The following is a 16,246-nucleotide window of genomic DNA, read 5'->3' as shown; positions in this document are numbered from 1 at the left end:
TTGTGACGCATCGAGCCCCTGAAGAGCAATATCTATTCAAATATTCTATCTTATCTTAATCTCAATTTAAATATGTTTTCATATTCTAGTTTTCCATAATAAATATTTGTTCGTATAGAATTTCTCTAATCAACAAAAGATATCAAAATCTGTCGCACTATATAAGATGCAAATTTCTGCAAGATTATTATCAATTAAACGAATCAAGTACTCACCTGAACTTCATAAAAGAGCTTCAGAAGAATTAAAATCAAGTGTTTTATTTTAGTATAACTAAACTTATAATGAGATTCCAATTTATTATTGTTGCAGTTTTTATTGCCACAATTTGTTTGTTCAAAGATGTAAGTGATAATTTTATTTTTCGAAGAAAATTCATTTTTTCTTAATTTGATTTTGTGTTAAAAGGTTAAGGCACTCGGTGTTGGTCCAGTTGGTCCACCATCATTTTGCCCAATCAGCTCGGCCATCATCGCTCAAGAAATTGCAAAAGTCAGCACACCCGATCTCCCAGCGGATCTCCAACAAAAATTAGCTGATATCTCCAGCAATTCCGATGAATTGTGTGAAAAATGTGAAAGCTTGATTGTTTGGCAAAGTAAAATTTGCTCCATTAATCATTTGAAATCAAGTTTGTTGCAAATACAACAAATTAAAGCTGAAGCTGACGCAAGACTCGCTACAACAGCTCCTGCTGAGCTGTAAGAAATAATATTAATTTTTCTCCCTCAAAAAATTTGCTGAAATTTGAAACTTTTGTTGCTGATAAAATGAACCACATATCTACAAAAAAAAAAAAAAAATCATCTTCAATCTTAAATTATTGTAAAAATACATTTTTAATTAAATAAATAAAATTATTGCATTCAAAATAAACTTTTTGAACATTTTGTTTTGGTTTTTGAGTTAAAACGGTCTCGACGATTTTTTCGTTTGGATTCTAAAGTGTCTCGCCGGAGGATATCCCTTTTATTATCCACAGCTAGCGAAATGTCCTGACAATCGTTTGCAGGATAAACAAAAGTCCATGAGCCAAAGATTGTTGGAATGCCTCCACATGTTTTACACAGACCTTAAAAAATTACTTGTAATGATTTTTGAGAGTTAAAAATTTTCTAAGTATACTAACCAGCAAAAGTAGCCACAATAAATCTATCTGCCTTTTGAGCTGTCATATAAAAAGGACCACCAACTTGTTTCACAGTATTTCCTGACACAAACCAATCGCAATCCATTAAATCGTGTCGTCTTGGAGGTAATCTTTCTCCTAATTCAATATCAAGTTTTTTTCCTTCGACAAATGTTCGCGAAGATGTTGACGGATTTGTTATTGATATATGAAATTGAAGACCAATTGTTTCGGAATTCCATGAACCGGAAATATCACATGGGGATCCTTTGAAGTAATTGCGAAAGTGTTACACATAAAATGAAAAGAAGTTTATTTTTCCCGCAGATGTTCGAACAACAACAGAAAAAATTTAATCTATAATATATATTATTTTAGAGTCAATACAAGACATAATTGGCAACAGATGCCACGATAACCATTCGCTATGACAAGCATTGATGTTTTGATATTATTGAGTTATTATATAATTCCGTAAGTAGTACAAAAATGTTCCTAAAAAATACATCGTAATATGAAAAATGTGTTTATTTTTTGTAAGGATAAAATGTTGTTCATGTTTATCCAGGAATGAGAAAGATTCTATTTGAAAAAATCAAAATTTGGAACAAAATTCTTTTTAAAACGAACAGAAAATCTATAATTTTTATAAGTATTTTTTTACTGTGTTAGAAAAACACTTACCAAAGATTAGTAAATTCTAGATCCACTTAAGAAATTGAAGATATGAATTTGTAGAGGTTTAATACATACATATATTAATTTTCTATTGAAAAACTGAATCCAGAAAACCCAAAATCCCAAAAATCTAGAATCCCAAACTGCCAGAATCTCGAAAATCCTAAAAATTAAAATTTTGATCTTGAAACCGCCCTAAATCCAGAAATGCCAAAATCTCGAATAGGTACCTATAAAACAGAGAAAGTAAAAAAAAAAATCTTCAAAATTATCCACTCATTGAAACACAGTCTACTTTACTTTTTAATTTTGGGATTTTTAGTCTTCGGAAATTTTATTTTCAAGATTCTGGGTTTTCGGGATTTCGATTTCCGGGATTTTAACCCCAACCCGATTATTTTGTTTCGAAAAATTTGTTCACAAAAAATTTAACTAATACAAACAAAATAAAACACATATTTAACAAAAATATCGAGACAACAACTGACTATTATAAACACTTTCATAGTTCATAGTAAGGCCTAGAGTACCTAAGCAGCTGAAGCGAACCGAAAAATTTGTATTTCTCCAAAGGCAACAGCAAACATGGTAACGAAAAAATGTCATCGAGTATTATATCAAATTCAACATAATAAAAATACAACTAAAATAAAATGCACGACTGGGGTCGCACGTACTTGCTCTTATGCTAAAAGTAACTCAAATGTTAAAGCTTTTTATTCAAGAAACACCGTTTTAAATTATGTTTTACAAAAAACCAAGTATGCCATTTTATTACTTGCATTTTTTAGAAAAAAATTTTCCAAAATCGTTAGAGCCGTTTTTTAAAAAAATAATTTTTTATATATAAAAAATTTCTAACATTTTTCAAAAAAAAGTTGGAATGCCAATTTAATTAAATAATTAAATTACACACATAAACGAAATTTCAAAATTTCGAAAAATTGATTTTTCAAAAAAAAATTTTGAAATATTTTCTAAAAATCCAAAAATGCACTTTTTGAAAATTTTCTAAAGTTTTAATATTACCTTTATCTAAACGCTTTTGCATAAAAATTTTCGTTTAAATCGGGTTAATTTTGTACGAGATAGGTATTCAGAAACCAAAAAAACCGTTCTATGACAGGTACCGTTAATAACGGTACAAAAAATATTTTTTTTATTTCAAAAGTTGGATCTTGTGTTTAATACTACACCATTGAATAATTATATATAGAAGTGACACCGGAAAAAACGTCCGCTTTGTTTGAGGGGTGGAGCCACAATCGTTTGAGGAGTGGCGCCACAATCGTTTTAGGATTGTGTATTCGATGGCCGAAAAATCCCTGAAAAGGACTTTTGGTTACTAAGTAACCACATGTACAATATTATTTATATTTGGTGTATTTGTATTAGTTTTGTTTTGTGCTAGTAGTGTGTTTGTTTATTTTTGTTTCTGTAATATTGAAATTGAATTTATTTTAAATTTTTGTAATATTTTGAATTGAATATTTATTTTTGAATATTTGATTCTTAGATTAGATTAGATTTTGTTTTTTGTTTTTATCAACGACAAGAAGATTTTCTTCAGTTATAGAAGTGTTTATTTAATTTTGATTAGGGTGCTTTTTGTAATAACATCCAGGCCAAAGTTGTAGTTCACATTATTTTGAATATTTTCCACATGCACTGTGGAAATTTTCTTAAACCGCATAATGCAAGAGTAGGTAAGGATCAACATTATGTACAATATGGCCATATTTCACATTATTTTAAAGTATTTTAATACATATTTCAAAGTTTATTTGCTTAAACTGATTTATGTTTGCGAACAAGAACTTTGAATATACGGCTTTCAAATTTGGAACTTTAAAGTTTTTAGAACTATTTTTTTTTACCAAAAATAACGATACCTGTCATAAACCAATTTCGGAAATGTTTAATTTTCTCGAAAACGGTACCAGTGATTTTGTTAAAAAAAATTATATAATAGTTTTTGGGCAATCATGGAAATTTTTTAAAATTATTAGTAACCTGCCGTAGAACCGTGCCAAACTACCAATTCAATTTCAACGAATTTTTTATACAAAAGCATTTATATAGTTTAAATATAAAACAGAAAGAAAATTTGTTAAAACAATAGTTTTTGGATTAAACCAAAATTGAACACTTTTTTCAAATTATCGAAAACGGGAAATAAAATTTTATTGACATTTTAGTTTTGAATGTTGATTAGTAATTTCTACGAAATTGCATACCAATTTTATTTTTTTTTTTTTATTTATTTATAAAGTTCCAACGATTTTTAATTTTTTTTTTCTAAAAATCTATCTTAGTAGAAGAAATCAAATCGAATAGGTACTTGTTTTGGAGCTACATATAACGAATTTTGCTTTGTTCCTTTAACTTTTTGGGCTAGTGTATAAAAACAACTCAGGTTAAAAACTAACGCTCGGTTAAATTTTATGGTTATGAAACTCAACTATTAAATTTATCCGAGCGTTAGCCTTTAACCTGAGTATTAAATTGTTTATTGGTTGAGTGAAATAATTATAATTCAGTTAAATATTTAAGTGAGCCTTTAATTTGATTATTGGTAAGGCTCGTAGAAAATTAAATTTACTAATGATAAGTTTTGGTGAATAATAGTAATAATTATTTTGTGGTTGTATTTCTTCCCTTATTATTCAAATAAAAACCCCATTTTTATTTTAAATTTGCCAATATATTTCGAGGTTCATACCTCATCTTCAGGGCTAAAAATATTTATTTAATAAGCGTTTTTAATATATAATTATAAACATATACAATAAAAAATAATTTACCTATTATTAAATAAATATTTTTAGCCCTGAAGATGAGGTATGAACCTCGAAATATATTGGCAAATTTAAAATAAAAATGGCGTTTTTATTTGAATAATAAGGGAAGAAATACAACCACAAAATAAGAATATTATAATTCAGCAAAACAAAATATAAAATATAATTAAATAGTAATAATAATAGCCTAATAGTAAGTGAATGTATAAGCGTGGTCGAATGTTCGGTATTCGACCGTATCATTATTCGCAGCTGGCCCTACCAAAAATCAAATTTAAAGCTGACTTTAATATTTACCGGAATTCTACATTGAGTTTCCCAACTATACATTTTAACCGAGCGTTAGCCTTTAACTTGACTATTAAATTGTTTTTTGGTTGGTACCGTTAAAAAATTTCAATTTCCCCTCCTTTGAATCAAAAATAAACAAAAAGTTTGAGCCAAATCGACTTATTGGTTTGAGCTCTTACCTGATTTACAATATTACGTTGAGTTTTTCTTAATGCTTTTCTTTTTTTTTAAGGGCCATTAGCTTAAACAATTTATGTTGAACATAAACGTTTAGGCTCTACTTTTACTTCGGCGTAAACTGACACATAATGATTTATGTTGTAATTAAATGTTTAAGTTTCGATTCAGCAAAAATAGGCTCTAATTGTTACGCATTTCATAATATTGCAAAACAAAATATAATATAAAAAAATAGCAATCTCTGTGGGGATACGAACTCAGAAAGCAAAATTAGAGAGCAATCACCTTGTCACCTACGCTAATAGGACTAATGAAATAAGGGTAACTTTCATGCCCTATAAGCTATAACGTGCCTAGGATATACAACAATAATATTTAATTTTGTTCAAATTCTCGTCGTTAATAAAAAATTTCTTGTTTTTAATTTCGAGTTACTATGGATACATTTATAATGTCATCTAACTTTTCTTTATTTTTGTTTGATATTTGTGTAATTTTGTATGTATGAGTAAAATTTCCTTATTTTCTTTTTTTATTTATAGGATGTCGACGTGTCGATACGATTTATTTTTATTTGATATTTGTTTCCTTATGTTTGTATTAGAGAAATTTCCTTTTTTAAAAACAAATTTTTGAAAACATAATTTTCTAGGACAAGCTCCATTCTCTCTGGGGATTTTTTAGTACATCTGATTGCCGAAAAAAAATAAAATTCTGTGGCGCTAGAAACTATCGGTGTCACTTCTATATATCTATATATCTAATTATTCAATGACTACACATACAAATTTTAATCAGAATCGTTAGCGCCGTTTTTGAAAAAAATTAACTTTTCTATTTCCGTTATATCGCAGGTACCGTTAGTTTTGGTCATAAAAAAAAAATTTCAATTTCCCCTCTAGGAAATCACCAAAAACTGCTAACTACCAAGTTTTTTTTTCGATTTTTTTTACGAATCCTAAAATTAAAAAAATTATATTTTTTAATTTTTTTTTTTCAAAAACTTTTTAAAGAATTTTTTTTTTACATTTTATATAAATTTTGAATAAAATTGGCTTATGCAAAAAACGGCAACGCCGTATTTCCATTCTCGGCATTTTTTGAGAAAAACTAAAAATGCAGTTTTGTTGGAATCAATATAGACTATTACGTACACAATTTAATCAAAATCGTTACAGCCGTTTTCGAGAAAATAACAGTACCTCGAAAACGTTATATGGGAGATACGGGTTAAAAAGGAGATAAAAAACATAAAAAAACCGGTCTAGCGAATTACGTAAAAATCATCTGTACCAAGTTTCTAGCTAATCCATCCATCCTGTTAGGCCTTAGCTCGATGTACAGATGGGCGCACAAACCGATGGACTGTTTTGATTCAAACTTGGTAGTTTTTGGTTATTTATTACCTAGAGCAGAATTAAATTTATTTAAAAAAAACTTACTTTTTTTGAAAACTTTTTAAACGATTTTGATCAAACAAAATCCGTGTACTTTGGCAAATAAGGTTACAATTTTGAAATATATAACAATTCAATTTTTTTAACTGTATTACAAAAAATATACTCGGCCTTTTATACATTATGGAATTGTGTACAAATTTCACTACCTACACATCTAAAATTTGGTTTAAAAAAGTGTAGGTATAGGTACTAAAAATTAATTGACTTTAATATGGACATGTCCGGAACGCCTTAACTACCCTTAATAATTCACAACATAATTCCACTACTTGAAAATAAAATTTAAGTTATTAATTCAACTTTTCATTTCTGTCCAAAAAAAACACCCTTTCATCTTGGATATTTGTATTAATTCTTTTGGTTCTTGGTTATCATATCAACTGCATATCCACAGTTTGAAATAGTAACGGAGTTATGAATACCAGAGTTATGCCCGACAAAGTTATGCGCGCTAAAGTTAAGCAAAACCGATGTTATGAAAAACCAAAGTTATGAATGGCCGAAGTTATGAAAAACCAGAGCTATGAACACCAAAGCTATGCAACGTGGTTTTTTGGGTTGGCAACCATTGAGAGGAACAATATAAGGGAGGTTAGTACTAAAGAGCTAGAGCGTGTAGGTTGAGTCAGAGTGTCAGTGTTAATAAACAAATAGAAAAACAAAATCTTTTCAAATAAGAATCAAAAATTTTAAATTTCCTCAGTTGAGCTGAAGAAAAAGATTTAAAATATATGCTGGTATGACCACTTTAACTAAACAATTCTTTGATTTTTTTTTTTAACCTACAAATGTGTCAGTTTGTAATATTTTAAACCATGACACCTTACTTTGTATAGTGCTCAAACTTGTCACAATTCTCAGGAGAAAAAAAACATTTTGGTTGCCTTGTTTCCTTTAAAAAGAAAACCAAAAATAATAATACTTTGCATACCTTCTGGCTGCATTTCATCATCTTCCGCTTTACATTGCTTAAGACTTTCCAATTCGTCTAGAACTTTTTCCATAACATTAGTAAAGTTGTTTGCTACGCCTGCATCTCCCATTACTGTATTTATTCCTGTTGTATTCAGTCCATTTAAAGGATATTCAGCCATAGTTTGTGTTTGCTTACCAACACGACGACTAGAATCGTCTGAAAAAGAAAAAGAGGTTTTTACAAATAATTTTAGTGTCCTTTTTTCGCTGTCCTTTTTGAAGAAAGTAATTTCAAAAATTGACGGGCATTCAAAAGAACATGGATTCCTTAGGAAATCTGATAGTACTCGAAATAGTTAGTTATTGTCCTTTTTTTCTGGCACTCGACCAAGAAACCTGAATTTTTGTATCTACTCATCACAATGAGTACCAAAAAAACCAACATACAAAATGGGAGAGAGAGAAAAACAACTAAAAACATCAGCAAAACAAGGATATGTCAAGCAATCCATTTACAATTGGGAGGGAAGTGTGATTGGGATCTCATCACCTTGTATTTAGAAGCGACGACGACGATGACGACGGAGAAATAGTGATATACACCTCAATGAGGGGATATCCTGCTAAATTCTTTGTAAATAAATAACTCAAAAGGAAAGAAAGGGAAGAATAAATCTTCCTTTCCCCACCTTTACCCCCACCCAACCCTCATTTTCAAGTTCAAGGGAGTGTTTTTTTTTTTTTGTTTTGTTAGTCCTGTATTATTTTTTTTTTGCTGGGTGTATATCCTGACAGGATGAATGAAATGAAATTCCAATAATTTACGTCTGAATGCTTCGATTGCTTTATGGCTTTGTGCCAAAGCCTGAATGCCAGTAGAAAAATATTTTCTTATACCCATCCACACTCCAGAGCCTCCCCGCCGATATATAGGAAATTATTTCTTGCCGAAGCAAAAGAAAGACAAGGCCTTGAGGCGAGCGGCAAACATAAATTGACGATATCCTGAAGTAAATTTAATTCAATGATAGGATTTTTTTTTCGGGATGAAAATCCCTCATTTTCTTCGATTTTAGGTTGGTTTTGGGCTTTCGTTATGTTTTGTTGTGTATATGATGAGAAAGCCTGCACTGGTTGGACTTCTTATGATAAACTAATAATAATCCCAGCCATCAACGACACAAAAAGAAGGCATTAAATATATTTTTTTTATTTATTAAATTCGAGTGAATAAAGAATAAGGACGTTTCATTTTGTATATTTTAATGGGGGAAAGGGATTATATGTGTTTTTTTTTATTTATTATTATTATTGATTTACTGTTAATGCAACGTTTGTTGGAACGTATAAAATCTGGGAATTGATTGAATTAATAAAAAATTTTCTTTCGGTCTAATTCCTTTGAATGGATCGGTTGGAACGCTTTTGGGCAAAGAAAAACAAACAAGAATATTAAAATAATGGAGGATTTTTTTTTGTATTGGTCTAATTTAAGAGTTTACAATATATTTTTTGGTGTCAAAAGGAAATTGTAAATGTTAGAAAGCATTTGGTTGAGGTTACGATGAATAATTGCATTAGATTTTTAGCAGAAAAGATAAAGTAAATTTGAATGGTCACTGTGGCGTATGTGTGACATTTTTTTTTTTCAAACAAATTTTTGTTTTTTTTTTTTCGTTTTGACCCAAATAAATGTTTGTAAAATTTTTCGACCACTAACAATATTAACTGGTGAATCAAAATTTAACTTATGAAGTGCTTATATTTGATGAGCTTTCAGAGTTCAGAATCCACTTACAGATTCTTAGTTAAGAACTTCAGTCCGTGCCTTTTAGTTAGGAGAGGGTATTACGGGGAAATTGATCAAAGGAATCTGGCTTTTTAACTACAAGAAACTGATCGAGAAATCAGTGGTAAAACAATTGGAGTCAAGAAACCTTTCTGAGATATTCTAATGAAACGAATATTTCCGACTTATCACTTATCAGCTATAAGGCTCTCTTCTGCATTCTTTCTAAGACAGTTAGATATATTTTATGTACTCTTGCACAGTTGTTATTAAGATTTGGTCATATTTTTGCCTCATATAATGTTGCCAGATCGAATGGAGTAAAAAATTTAAATAAGAAGCAGCATGTTGGAGAAAAAACTGAGCCTTGTGGCATACCAGCATGTATTTTTTTGATCATGGGATTTAAAACCGTCTAAAACAACTTGAATGCAGATGTTAGAAAATTATTTGCTTTTTCATTATTGAAGTAACTCTTCTGTACCAAAGACCAAGAGTTTTATTTTAGTCTGATATCATTTGAAATTATGTTTGTAATCATATCGCTCTCAGGGAAGCAAGTATACCAGTTAAATGTAAGCAGAAAGTAAATCCTCATTGCTTTTATTGCCAATGATCAAAACTATGTAATAGCCTAACAAACCTTAAGGTGCCAGAACGTTGATTGTAGGGGAAGTGGGGCCAAGACCGCCCCTTTAATGTTTAATCGTCTTAAAAACCAATAAAAAACATTTTTTAATTTAAATAAAGTGTTTATTCATTACCTTGAATGTTTTTTGTAGGAAATCTCATCATTAAAAAAAAATTTAAAAATATTGAACAAAAGATAATACGTTTTGAAAAAAACATGTAACAAAAAACCGCCCTATCAACTTCTGTTGATAATAAAACCGTTTCTTCTTCTTCCTTTTTTCTCGGCGCTGTTATGATCTCGATGTCGAGGGGATCATAACCTTCCCACGTTACTGCTTCACACTAGTGATCCGCCTGTGGGGTTCACTGGGTTGACCTCAGAAATCGGCGGCAAGCCTCCCGGTTTTGTATTGTTCCGTTTCTGAGGCCAACTGAATGCTGGTGTTTTTGCATTTGCTTGTACCAGGAGTTTATGGGCCTACCTTTCTTTTTATTTCGTGTTGGAACGTTATATGATATTGCTTTTTTGTAGAGCTCTTGATACCCGGATACCCGAGTACTCGCCCGAGTACCCGGGTACCCGAGTTTTCGGGTATTACTCGAGTACCCGGGTACCCGGGTATTCGGGTACCCGGGTAGTTCGGGTACCCGGGTACCCTGTTGTTTAGTTACCCGAATACCCGGGTACCCGGGTACTCGGGTATCAAAAGAAAAAAAAAAGGATTTGTTAGGAAAATTGTTAATACTGAGCATTTTAAACGGTAAATAACACACCATAGGTATAAGATTGAAGGCAAAAATTAAACTCAAAACAGTTCACCAGTCAAAGCGAAGAATCGTCGTCAAAAAGAGTTTTAAATTGGTTTACTAGCAAAAATCAAAAGACGCAACATCCGCATCGTCTCCATTCCTCTGGGTGGCCGAACTATGCCCACCGGAGAAGGGTCCTTGCCGTGTGCAAAGATACCTTTCATTTTGTTAGTTTTGATTTTTATAGATTTCCATAAAAATTTTCCAAAATATTAAATCAAAAAAAAAAAGCGGAGAAAATGAGGTTTGAAAAAAGCTCTCATAGAAAAAAATAATCAAAAATTTGTTTGACATGGTTGTATTGAAATGTTAATATTTCGAGATATACGCAATGCATTTTCCAGATCAAAGTCTTAAATGGATCCTGATAAGATTGTTGAACAAATATATATATAAAATTACCACAGTTTTTTCGAAAACTTAGAAATAAAAATAAAAAAGTTTCCACTTTTGATTTTTTCAAAATCGAAAAAAAATCAATGTGGCTACCTTCAAACGCTTATACCACAAGAACGACGCAACTAATGTTAATGGTTATGGGCTTAAAATGTAGCTAAGAATATTCCAATGATTTTTGGTTTTTTGTAAAAAAAAAAATTTTTGAATCCAACATGGATGCCATGGCCATACAAATGGTTTTTGTTTTCTTGTGAAAATTTTTTTTTGTATCTAACATGGATGTAATGGCCTTCCCACTTCGAAGTTAAATACAAAAAAAAACAACAGCAACTTTTTTGACAGACAGCTGCCAAAGTGTATGTATAGTGGTGCCAAATGTTTGCATGGATTTCAAAAATCCCGATGTCGTTTTTTTGCACAAAATCTATATAGATAAACAAAAAAACACACCTAATGTTAGTGTTTATTGTCTTAAATTGTAGCTTAGAATATACCAATCATTTTTGGTTTTTGGTAAAAAAAAAAAAATTTTCCACCCATCATAGATCCCATGGCCCTAATACTCTTAAATCAAACACTTCCAAATAAAACAAACAAATGGCTTTATTGTACCCGAGTACCCGGGTACCCGGGTACTCGGGTATTATAATACATGAAACTACCGGGTACCCGGGTACCCGGGTACCCGAATACCCGGGTACCCGGGTACTCGAGTAATACCCGAAAACTCGGGTACCCGGGTATTTGTGAGGACGGGTATTACCCGGTCGAAATCAAGAGCTCTACTTTTTTGACGGGGTTCTCAGGATCTCTCCTTTGAACATGGCAATACCAACTGAGTCGGTCGTGTTCAATTTTTTGGGAGATGGTATTTTTAACATGAAGGCTTCCTCGGATCTTCGTACTTCTAATTCTATCAAGCTTTGTTACTCCTGCTGTCATGCGAAGCATCTTCATCATAATAAAACCGTTTCTATCTTAAAATTTGGAATCTTTTTGCAATAATCACAAACGTATGCTATATTTTCATCGGTTACCAACTTTTATTACAAAAAAAAGAAAAAGTTAAGACTTTTAAATATTTCATTTAAAAAAGTACAAATTTCTTTTCACACAAAACATGACGATTTGATGAAAAATCACAAAATTTACTATAACTTTTCGGGATTTCAACCAAACTTGCTCATACTTACAGACATAATTGATTTTATCATACGCCATTAATTTTATATTAAAAGTCCTGTCAATTTAATATTTTTTCATACAACATAGTACAAAAACCATTGAAATGAAGTTCACCTTACATTTAGTAGAATTTAGGCAGATTCCACTTATTTAAAACGCAAATCCGATTGGTTTAAGATGGTGGTGTTTAAGTGGACTTCATTCTATTTTACTCTTTTCCTGTGTGAATAAGGCATTATTCACGAGCCTTTTCACATCGTTAACTCGAAATTTTAATTCTTGCATCGCTTCCACTCATTTATCAATGATCACTTTATGTCAACAATAATATTATACACAACGTATTATTCACTTTTTTTTTAGGTTTTGTCTTTAATGAATTTTAAAATCCGCCTGAAATTGACAATTCAACCGAATTTTTTGTTTTTCAATATTTCAAAAGAAGTATGGTTAAAAATCTAGACACCTTTGTGAAATTCAAAATATAGGACAACGAGAGCCTGCGGTCTTTATATAGATTATCGTAAAAAACCGGTTGGCTTTGGGCCCGTAAATTCCTGCAGCCCAGGCTGCCTCCCTTCCTCTAAGCCGGCCCTGGTTACAAAAAAATGTTACGTATACGACACAGTGACCAATATAACTAAGAATAATTTAACCTAATCGCTTCTATGAAAAAAGATTTCTTGGTACCAATATTAAAATTTATGAAGTCAATTCAAAATATATTTTGATAGGTAACAAAAATTTTTAAGAGTCTCTTTTTTAATGCATTCTGCGAAGGTTTGCCCAGAACAGTCCTTTATTTGATATACATACGTACTCGTTATATTATGCTGGTCCTCGTAGTCTGTGATAGCCTATTTTTTTTATTCACACAAAATTGACCGCAACTATTATTTTCCAAAGATAAAACATCACATAAATTAATAGTAAAATGGTACAACGTTTCTATAATTTATCACAAATCGCCATCACACGGAATAGTAAATTTTAGATTTTTTTAAATTTCAATCTTACATACCGAAACTGAAGATTGGTCCATTTGAATTACTCGCAACACCCTGTACATTTGTCAACAAACTGTTAGCATTCTTGATTGCCTCATTTAGTTCATTACCACTTCCAATAATTGGCACAGAATTCGATTCAACTGATGCTGATGATGTTGGACGTGAAAAAACTTCCGGAAATGAATCTGCACTTCTTCGTGTGCATTTATGTGTTGCATCATTCTTTATCGACAATATTTCCCCACAATCATGTTGCTGCCTCATTCCATCCTTTCCATTTTCTTCTTCATCCATATCTTCGCTTGATTGAATCAATCCATTCGATTGGTCTTTTCCACCAAAAAGTATTGGCCAGGACCAACAATTTTGTGAATTATTATTATTTTTTCTCCCATCAATTTGCAATTTCCTTCGCCACTTAACGCTTGAGAAGGACGATGCAGCAAACGGTTTGTTGCTGTCACCATTGCACCCACTATCAACAGCCAAATCATTCGTCTTTTCAATGAAACCAGTCTCCAGGCTTCTCTCAGTCGTCGTCGTCGTCGTCAGCCCCCTCATCAATTTCGAGTAGTTGTTATCGTCGATATTTTTCTCTACTTTTTGTTGAACCATTAGGGCATAATATGGCCTTTCCTGAGATTGTGATGATGATAGTTTTTCCTGTCGTCGTCGTCGTTTTGCCCTTGAACTTTGCCTCTTACCCGTTCTCATTCGGGGATACAAATTGAAATTTTCAGGACGACGATGAAGACTGCGTCGAAATATGCGGCTTGCCTTTTGTATTTTACGAGCTTGTCCATGGGCCAATTGGTCCTTTCCATCTGTCACAACCACCGGGCTATTTATCAGCTGAACTTCTTTTTCGGCAATATTAGCATTTGCATCACTGCCGATGGAGGTGGCGGAAGCGTTGGAGGAAGAAGCGTTCATGTTTGCCGCCGCCGATGATGCAACAGCTCGAGGGGGAATATATTCCCTGCCAAAGAGATTCGCTTCGTCGAACAATTTGTCAGCATAATTGCCATTCTGAGAATCAGATTCTGTTCGTTCCTGCTTAAGTTGTTGGCTAAGGATAACGCTGGCCAGATCGTAAATTGAATTCAACGCCTCTGAGGTCCTTGCGTCGTATTCGCTTTTAGCGAGATTCGAAGTTGAATTCAATCGTTCTTGGAATCTTGAATATAAATTGACTTTGCTGCCAGTAGATGGCGCTGTTAAAGTCCCATCAACCAAAAATTGACAGCTTCTTTTATTTGGATCCTTGAAAATTAACGGTAATGTTGTCATGAGATAAATAAAGATAATTGCAAAGGTCCCATTATGGTTCATTGCATATTTTTTGGCTGCATTTAAAGTTTTTTTTTTGTCAGAATAGAAGAAAATATTATATCAAAATCAAATTTAAATCAAATTAATTTTATTTTTATTGAAAAACTTCAAAAAAAAAAAAATTACAATAAAAATGAGAGAATGACAGATTGTGTTTTATAAAACAGGGGTTGGGGTTTGGGAGAGATATCATGGGGAGCTTATATCAAATAAATGTCTTGAAGGAAAATTTTTATTTCTCGTTATTTTTATTTATTTGCTGCTTGTTCCCAGCAGAGTGCAAGATATTATTAGTTTTTCTTCAAGGAGAAGGAGGAGAGATGAGATGCTAAGTATGGTGGGAATGGTGTGTAGAGGGAAGCCTTTTGTATTCGGATTCAGATTCGGACCGAAAAGAAACTTCTCTTCTCGGATCGATATTCACGAGTTGAGTGTTTTGTACAGCTAATGCATTCTCCTTGAGATATATGTATAAATCCCTTGGGGCATTTGAAATGGTATCCGCTTCATTGCATCAAATACATTTGAATTATTTTTTTTTTAGTATTCGTTGTTGAAAATAAAGTCGAAGTTAATAATTCAAAGGCGAAAAGAAGCATGAAGATTTTATAAGATATTCAAAATTGAAGCAAGATTTTTGGGGATTTTTGTCTTTAAATGTTTGTCTTAAAAAGTTTATAAAGTTCAAGACAAGGTTTGGACATGCTCGGGAAATACTCGTCACATGGTCAAACATTTTATGAGACATGTAAGGCCCGTGTCCCATATGAATTTTTCAAAAATGCGACGAAAAGCTTCATTGAAAAACTTACAAAGGCTTATAACAACATTTTTGCCAGAAAGTTTTACTAAAATATTATACTTCCGCTGTTTAAAAAAGGTATCAAACAATTCTTATTCTTTGTAAATTCTATAATGACAATATTCACTGGCGTCATTCTAGACATACTTAAAACTTAGCCCAAGGTTATTTTCGCTAGCCCACCCTTTTAGTTCTAAAATTATAATGGAATTATTTTTTTTCACCTTAAAAATCAAAAAATGCACATTAGTTTAGATAGGCCTTTTTTCTACTATTTTTTGAAAAGATACAACAAAAAACTTTCTTTTTATGTCAGAAACCGAACAAATTGTGATTTTTTTTTCGTGTGAAAAAACCGTTAGTTTAAAACCGTGGTTTGTTTGCCCAAGGTTAGCCCAGAATAACTCAATTTTTATTTGCGCTATTCTACACTTAGTTTAAAAATTATAGAAGAATTAGTTTTTATTCACCTCACAAAAACAAAAATAGTACGCATACACCACAGTGACCTTTTTAATTTATAATTTAGAAACATTAAATCCACTATTGTGGACATTCCGCCTAAAATGTTATTTATTTGACTTAGAATTCTAACTTGATTGAATGAAATCCATTATCACATTTTAGCCCAGTAATTTTAGACATTTTTTAACCCAATCTGCGGAAAAATTCCTACTGGGCTCGATTTTGGTATAGACCTTCGTTACGGCGTTGTTATGAAGATGTGAAAAATCGACATTGATATCGTGTCCGCGTTAAGAGTTATAGGGGTCAAAAGGTCACAAAAACTGGTTTTTCACGATTTTCAGCAAAACGGTAAGTCTTATCAAAA

At 31.7% G+C, this 16,246-nt stretch overlaps 2 protein-coding genes across 2 annotated transcripts; one reads left to right on the top strand and one right to left on the bottom strand.

Annotated features, from left to right (window-relative positions):
* Positions 1-171: 171 nt before the first annotated feature.
* On the top strand, positions 172-876 carry LOC129916132 (uncharacterized). Its single transcript, XM_055995925.1, has 2 exons — positions 172-344; positions 409-876. Exons 1-2 carry the CDS (start codon positions 285-287, stop codon positions 703-705), a joined length of 357 nt encoding a protein of 118 aa, XP_055851900.1. The 5' UTR covers positions 172-284; the 3' UTR covers positions 706-876.
* On the bottom strand, positions 809-14,570 carry LOC129915044 (uncharacterized). The gene is made up of 4 exons (XM_055994500.1): positions 13,292-14,570; positions 7,471-7,671; positions 1,130-1,396; positions 809-1,072 (listed from the first exon to the last, which is right to left on the bottom strand). Exons 1-4 carry the CDS (start codon positions 14,568-14,570, stop codon positions 867-869), a joined length of 1,953 nt encoding a protein of 650 aa, XP_055850475.1. The 3' UTR covers positions 809-866.
* Positions 14,571-16,246: the final 1,676 nt, after the last annotated feature.

The sequence above is a fragment of the Episyrphus balteatus genome, chromosome 3 (assembly GCF_945859705.1).
Source record: "Episyrphus balteatus chromosome 3, idEpiBalt1.1, whole genome shotgun sequence".
In the NCBI taxonomy this organism is placed as follows: Eukaryota; Metazoa; Arthropoda; class Insecta; order Diptera; family Syrphidae; genus Episyrphus; species Episyrphus balteatus.
This window is presented reverse-complemented; position numbering and strand designations above follow the sequence as displayed.